This window comes from Aegilops tauschii, chromosome 5 (genome assembly GCF_002575655.3).
Source record: "Aegilops tauschii subsp. strangulata cultivar AL8/78 chromosome 5, Aet v6.0, whole genome shotgun sequence".
In the NCBI taxonomy this organism is placed as follows: Eukaryota; Viridiplantae; Streptophyta; class Magnoliopsida; order Poales; family Poaceae; genus Aegilops; species Aegilops tauschii.
This window is the reverse complement of record NC_053039.3, coordinates 345,422,076-345,429,979: the sequence shown is the minus strand read 5'-3', so window position 1 is coordinate 345,429,979 and position 7,904 is coordinate 345,422,076. Positions and strand designations below refer to the sequence as shown.

At 48.8% G+C, this 7,904-nt stretch overlaps 1 protein-coding gene across 1 annotated transcript; it reads left to right on the top strand.

The window, feature by feature from the left end:
• Nucleotides 1–1,303: 1,303 nt before the first annotated feature.
• On the top strand, nucleotides 1,304–2,040 carry LOC109758756 (histone H4-like). The gene has a single exon (XM_040389730.2). It carries the CDS (start codon nucleotides 1,403–1,405, stop codon nucleotides 1,712–1,714), a length of 312 nt encoding a protein of 103 aa, XP_040245664.2. The 5' UTR covers nucleotides 1,304–1,402; the 3' UTR covers nucleotides 1,715–2,040.
• The last annotated feature ends 5,864 nt before the right edge of the window (nucleotides 2,041–7,904 follow it).

Here is a 7,904-nt window from a genome sequence, read left to right as displayed (position 1 = left end):
TGGGACTAGTGGTGGAAGAGAGGAGGCAGGCCAAGGTGTGGCGCGCGCCCCCCCTAGCCCAAACCGAATTGGACTAGGGCTAGGGGGGCTGGCCCCCCTTTCCTTCTCTTCTCCCTCTCCTTCCCCCTTCTCCTTGTGGAAGTAGGAAAGGGGGGGGGGGGCGAATCCTACTTGGAGTAGGACTCCACCCTTGGGCGCGCCTCCTCCTGGCCGGCCTCCTCCTCCCTACCCCCTTTATATACATGGGAGGGGGGCACCCCAAAGGCACATGAAAGTTTCTCTTAGCCGTGTGCGGTGCCCCCCTCCACGGTTACACACCTCGGTCATATCGTCGTAGTGCTTAGGCGAAGCCCTGCGCCGGTAACTTCATCATCACCGTCGCCACGCCGTCATGCTGACGGAACTGTCCCTCGGCCTCAACTAGATCAAGAGTACGAGGGACGTCATCGAGCTGAACGTGTGCTGAACACGGAGGTGCCGTATGTTCGGTGCTGAGATCGGTCGGATTGTGAAGACATGCGACTACATCAACCGCGTTAATAAAACGCTTCCACTTTCGGTCTACAAGTATACGTGGACACACTCTTCCCGCTTGTTGCTATGCTTCTCCTAGATAGATCTTGCGTGATCGTAGGATTTTTTTTGAAATTACTGCGTTCTCCAACAAACCCTATGAACCGCCAAAAGTTTTCTGCTCCACTACCAATAAAGACATCAATAAAATCCTTAGTCTTGTTTCTCAATGAGACCGATACCTCCTTTTTCCAATACAAGATCAAACCTCGACTCCGTCCATCACTTCTAACAACATACTTGTGATCCATTTTCAACCTTCGACGTAAGCATTCAACAGAATATTTATCAAGGTATGTTTCCATTAAGAACATTACATCAGGAATCCTGCACTTCTGAACATGCAAAAGAACCCTAATCGCCGCGGCCTGTTGCAGACCACGGTAGTTCCAACTAAGAATCCTCATTGTGTCCGGTCAGTCTCCACCTCGGAGATTGCTGATATCAGGTTATTATGGTCCTCGCCATTTATACGTGTACGTTTGTGCAGATGATGACTTCCTTAAATAAAAGCCTTGCTCTCGTGGGACCTATTTCTTTTAAAAAAGGAAAACACTCCTCCTCTCGCCAAGTTCCAGCGCCATGCCATGTCACCGATCCGCGCCACCCACGCTGCCCCATTCACAGCCATTCATCTCCCATCTAACGGCTTACATTCGCATCACGCGGATGTCGGCCCTCCTCTCCCCCGAAACCTCGCAGCCATAAATGCCCCACACGCCACCAGCATCGACCCCACCACACGGCCGCAACAGCCACCGCCAGACCAGCAGCGCACACACACACCAGCCAAGCCAAGGGAAGGTCGCCGGAGAGAGAAGCGTGGAAGATGTCCGGGCGCGGCAAGGGAGGGAAGGGGCTGGGCAAGGGCGGCGGCAAGCGCCACCGGAAGGTGCTGCGCGACAACATCCAGGGCATCACCAAGCCGGCGATCAGGCGGCTGGCGCGGCGGGGCGGCGTGAAGCGCATCTCGGGGCTCATCTACGAGGAGACCCGCGGCGTGCTCAAGATCTTCCTGGAGAACGTCATCCGCGACGCCGTCACCTACACCGAGCACGCCCGTCGCAAGACCGTCACCGCCATGGACGTCGTCTACGCGCTCAAGCGCCAGGGCCGCACCCTCTACGGCTTCGGCGGCTAGGTCCAGTCGAATCCACCTCGCGCCGCCAGATTCCTACTAGTATATAGCTAGCTATGGTTGTTCAGTGTTCATTCTCGCTGCTGTTGTTCAGTGTTCAGTGTTTGGATGTAGTATGATAGAATGGAAATCGCAGCATTTTACTCTCAAATTCTTCTGCAACATCTTGCTCTGTGCTAGTGCGCTTTGTGAAAATTCCCCCATTCCGATTCTGTCGCTGTACTGTAGTTTTCTGCTCCCATCGATCGTGTTGGCTTCAGTCACTGACTGAATGACATTGATCTTCATATAAAACATTTCCAATCAAATATGATCTAGTTCTTCATGTACTTGTTCATGTACACTGACTGAATGACAGGGACCAACACCATAGAACTACTACAGGACCAACACTGAAAGTAAGGCATGACCTGGGAGTACACTGACTGAATGACTGACAGGGGCCAACGCTGACTGAATGACTGATCCCATGGCTACAGAGTACACTGACCGAAAGTAGCAGAATCAATACTGAAACAATTGCAGACAACACTGATCAAGAACCAAAACAAGACCAGTGCTTGCATTGCAGCTGCGCTGGGACAGGGAGGAAGCCGGCAAGAGTCTCACCTGCGAGATGATGACGGCGACCGGAATGGCGAGGTAGACGGTGGACGGGACCGCAGGTCAGCGAGCTCGACGGCGACCAATACGACGAACGAGAGGCGGGAGGAACGCCGGCGGCAACAGGCCAGCAGAGATGTTCAGGGGCAGCCGGCGGCGGCAGAGATGGTCGGGGGCGGCCGGTAGAGAAGGTCGGGGGAGGCCGAGGGCGGCAGAGATGGCCGGCGGCGGCAGAAATCGTCGGGAGCAGCCTACAGAGATCGTGGTGGGCGGCGGCAGAGATGGACTAGGGCAGCGCGATCAGACGGCTGGGTCGACCCGTCTGGTCCATCGGGTCACACGGTGCCGGCTCCACTGACCCATTTTATGATTCGAGGCCAACCCACCTGGCCCATTGGCCTCGAGATTTCGGGCCGGGTCAGTGACCCAGCGGGCCGACCCGGCCCATTCCCATTTTGACTTCAGTGTGCAGTAGATTCCAACCATCCCTGCATTTTTGTCCGTGCAGTGTGTTGATCACAGCAATGATTTATCAAGCGTGATGGTTTATATAAGATACGCTTCAATTATACAACCGATTATTACAGATCGCCCATCAAACTATTTGCAGATGTTTAACATGCCAGTATATACACGTATAATAATACAATCCAGATGGGAATGGCAGACAATTTCATCAAACAATATAACTTTATTGTCTACCCAGAGTTCAGTTTCTATGAAAGAACAATGGCTCCAAACAATGAACACCCACTTTGTACATTGGTATTTGTCATCAGATTAAAGAAATACAACAATGCTTTCTTGACATGCAGTCTGCAGATTCCTTATATGTAGTTCCAGCCTTCCAAGGGTCATCAAACATTTCTACAGAATATGTTTAACTCAGCCTAATAGTACCTTTCCTCTTCGAAGACACGATACCATGTCAAACTCTTACCATTCGTCCTGTGACTAAACACATTGAGGCTAGTAATCCTAGATATGCAAGGTGAAACGATTTCAATTCCATTTGCCTGTGTAGGTCAATGCATCTCTGAGTTTCCAGCGAAAAAGACAACAGAAATATATTTTTAAAATATAAATAAAACATAAACAGACTTTAGACCACACAGCACACATTTTACTATGAGTGAACAAATTTCCATACATTAATTTACACTTGCTTATATTATTTACACCTGTTCTATTGCTCTACTCTGCACCACCGGGTTGCGCCACGATTGATGCTCGGTTGGCTTTCTTGTTGTTGGCCGCTGCTCGCATTCACTTGGGATTATAGAGGAAAAGGAAGAACTGCAACACTTGTGAATGTTGCCAACGTTTCCCATTGTAATTGAGTTGAATTTGAGCGAGGTTGTGTACTGTGAATGCAGATGATGTATCAGGCATTGTAGTTCCCTTGTAATCCAGTGGATCTATGTCAATAAATATGTGAATTCAATGGAGTAAACACCATTGTTGTAAGTATTTATTTTCTCTGCAATGTGACATGAAATTGGTCTGATATTGGCACCAATTGTACTGAACGAAAATTGCAGCAGTTGCAAAATTCAGAGAGCAAGTGCACATGAGCATTTTGGTGCCCTCCCGATATGACAAACAAATTCTGCATTGTTGAGATGTATTTTTTTTCTGAAAAACAACAGTCTCTTGGAACAAATTCCGCGATGGCTACTATTCTGAATGTTCTGCTGGAAGTTTTGAAGTATTGATCATGCTAAAACGCAATGGATAAAAACCATGGGTAAACCCTTTCTCTTTTGTTCAAGGAATTATTCTTCTCCTCCGTGCCACTTTTGAAGTATTCATTATTCTCCTCCTTGGTCATGTCATCTCCCAGCATGTCAAAATGGGCACTCCTGATTTCTCTTCAGGAGGAAGCCGAGAAGCTGCGGATGACACTGAAGGTACAGAGGAGGAAGAACTGCAATACATGTGGATGTTGCCAACGTTTCTCATTTTAGATTAGTTGATTTTGCATGAAGCCCTGTAGTTTGAATTCAGACATTGTAACTCCCTTAACTCAGTGGATCCATGTCAATGAATATGCTAATTAAGTGAAGTAAACACCATTGTCGTCAAGTATTGATTTTCTCTGCGGTGTGACATGAAACTGGTCTGGCATATATACCAATTGTACTGAATGAAATTTGCAGCAGTTGCAAAATTCAGACAACATATCTGTTCTTGTCCAGCAAAATAGCATATACACCAATTGTACAGCATGAAACATGCTTTTTGGCGTCTTCCTGATGCGACAAGTAAATTCTGCATCAGGATTCAGGAGTTCAGCAAGCACACATATCTGTTCTTCTCCAGAAAAATAGAAGTCATCTGGAATAGTAGTTCAAGCACAGAAGTGATCTTCTTGGTGGGATCATCACATCCAATGCTTTTACATAAAAAACATACTACTACAACAGATTGAAAACATTGAAAGAGATCCAATGCTTTTACATAGAACAATCCCTTGCATTAATTGATCAATTGTGATCATAATGCACACTAATTGATGGCCAAATTCACTCGCACTACTGAAAAACATGCCAGTGAAATAATCCTACAGACTACTGCCGACTCTGCTTCCTCTGCTTTGCTCAGCTAAGCGAGAGAGACTAGCACCAAGACCAACAAGGCTGCACTGCTGATGATTTCTTCCTCTGCTTCGATCACTTGAGCACTCATCCGTGGATTTGCATCGCTTGAGCATACTCCCGTCAACGAGCCATCTCGATGAGCTGAGCTTGATAACGCCATGCTTCCTGTCTTGCTTGGAGCAGCTCCTCAGGGGACTTGGTCACGTCGGAGGGATCGATCCACGGGTCGCTGAACTGCACCGTGTCCGCCATTTGCTCCACCTTTCGCCGGGCCTCCGCTCGGCTGCGCTCGATGTCGCACCGACGGCTGGCCTCTTCTTCGGAGGTAGAGCGAGCCTTGTCGAGGAGAGCCATGGTGAGGCGAGCTTTCTCGATCAGTTCGCGCATGCTCATCTGCGGCTTCGATTCCGTCGCGCTCTCCGGAGATTCCGCGACCTGGTTCTTGATCACGGCGAGCTTGGTTCTTGGATCCTTGCTGCTGCTGGGACACGGAAGCTTGCTGCTGTTCTTGATGTTGGTGGTGACCGCGACATGGAGCTCGCCCCCGGAGCAGGCACCGCGTACGCGCTTCGGCGCCGGTGGTTGCCCGTCGCGCAGGGATCCGGGACGCTTTGGCCTCTTGGCAGCCGCGGGGTTTGCCATCAAGGCAGGGTTTAGGCGCACGCGGGAGGAGCAGGAGTACAGGTCGGCGGCGGCGCTACGACGCGGGAGCAGAGACGGCGGAAGCAGCGTGGTGTCGGCCATGGTCGCGGCCGCGAGTCGCGAGAGCAACGATCCGGCGGCGGAAGGGAGGCTGAGGATGCCGGTCAGATTCAGATGGATCGGGGATTTGGGAGACAGGGCGAGCAAGAAAGAGGAGACGCGGCAACCAGGAGTATATCTGTCTACGGTTTGAATCCGAGTATAGCTCGAAAGCGTGGCAACCAGGAGTGCTATCTTTCCAACTTGTTTCAGCAAGAAAACAACGACAACAACACCTCTACGTGCTGAAACAAAAACAAAAAACTGTTTTTTTGGAGAATAACCTGAGTACCCACATTACTCAGCGTTAGAATTATACATTCGGAAGCCATCAGCTCATGCAGACTTTCAAGAACAGTGCAACAGACACTTGGTTTACTTGTGATTTGGCCGCTGCCGCGAGGCCATGAGTGAGCTCGTTGCACTTTTCGGCTCACAGCAGCCACTTGATGGGATTGGATAGACTTTGATGCTTCACGAATGTCATGAATCAGAGGAAAGCTAGCAGTAGGATTTGAGGCTCTCGGCTGCAGGTTCCACATGATTCTTCCTCTGAAAACCACAGATAGGGCAGACAGGCCAGCCAGGATGGCTGTTGCTTCAGCGTCTTCCACACTTCTGCAAGCCTCAATCTGCCTGCAAATGATCCCTGAGATGCCAAGCCCGCCACAATAATCGCCCTCATTACGCCCGGACAGGTGTCAAGCAGAACCTGCAACCAATCAACCCCATGTATATCTGAACTTTGACTCACTTGGCAACATCCAAACTTCTCTCATGGACTGCCTCAAAGTTTTACCTTCTCTTTGGTGCAGACTACAACCGCATGGACTGCATCATCTCTGAGATGCCAAGCCCTCCACAATAACAGCAAGGAGCGCCCTTTAACAGAAAAAAAAGTTAGTACTCCAGTTTGTCTAAAAAAGTGTCACTCCAGTTCATCTAAATTCAGTTTGATTATTCATGTAAGAAGACATGTAAATAGCTCATTATTATTACTTTCTTTAAACAAGGGTTCAACATGACATGAGTTTTTGGAGCCATCCTGATGCGACATAGAAAATTCTGCATTGTTGAGATGTAAATTTTCTCTAGGGAGCATACATGTTTGTTCTTTCCCTGAAAATAGTAGTCATTTGGGATAGTTCAACCACGGAAGCAATTTTTTTGATGGAATCGTGTGCCTCTTAGGGAATCTCCAAAGTGGACCCTCAAATCGCCCATAGACGTATAGACGTTCGGACCGAGCTGTCCGGACGCATTTTGTCTTCTAATGTCGTCTCGTATCGGTCCGTAAACCAGTCCGCGCGTTCGTTCCGCAAACAAACCAAGAGGACTTTGCGGGAGTCCGGATCTCCGCCACGTACGACTTTGACACCCCGTCCCACCAAAAACCACACCCGGACCCCCTTTCTCTGCACCCTCTTCCTCCTGGAGACGCCACCGCTCTACCACCCCCACTGTTGAATATATGAAAATCTGGAACGGTGTGAAACCATATGTTGTGGCGGCGGCTAGGGTAGACGTCTGTCTAAAATAATTGAAAACGGTAATGACTCATTAGTTAAATGTAGACAACGTGCATAGCTTTGTCCTCGGCTCGGCTCATTCCCACAATCCGCGGCGCGGCGAGCGAGGAGGAGGAGCGCGCGTGTAGGTCTCCTCTTCTTATGCTCATACAAGTGATAGAAGAGCTCACCTTATAAAGAGGTGCAAGTCTCACTCAACTTTCGGGGTGGGACTAAACTTTAGTCCCACTCACACCACTCACTAGCTATGCATGAATGAGCCAAGATAATTTCAGAATTTTAGTTGGGCTTTGGGCCAATGGCCTACTTGTAAATTCCAACAATCCCCCACAAAGTCTCATTGACACATCTCATCATTTAGTTCCAAAACATTGTTTATATACCGGTGCTTAGTGGAGACTGTGAACTTGAACTTTCACTTAGATTTTTATGCTACACTAGTTCACAACTTGAATAGTGGATTATGCCTTGAACTACAAGTTTTCTGCGAGACTAGTTTCACACAAATTCTTGACCGATACTGGGCTGCCGCAAGGCTTCCCCGCGGGTGGAGCGTATACGTCATACTCCAGGGCTTTTCATGAATTTATTAGAGAACACCCAATTCTCATAGACTGTGACGTTAACAATCAAATTCATATAGGTGTGTTCCTCAGGAGATGCTCTGCAGGACAACATCTGTGCTTACTCAAATAAGCCACTTGGAACACATTAATATAA

What these genes read in the sequence shown, in the direction of transcription:
- LOC109758756 (XM_040389730.2), top strand. Translation starts at nt 1,403, where the DNA reads ATGTCCGGGCGCGGCAAGGGAGGGAAGGGGCTGGGCAAGGGCGGCGGC.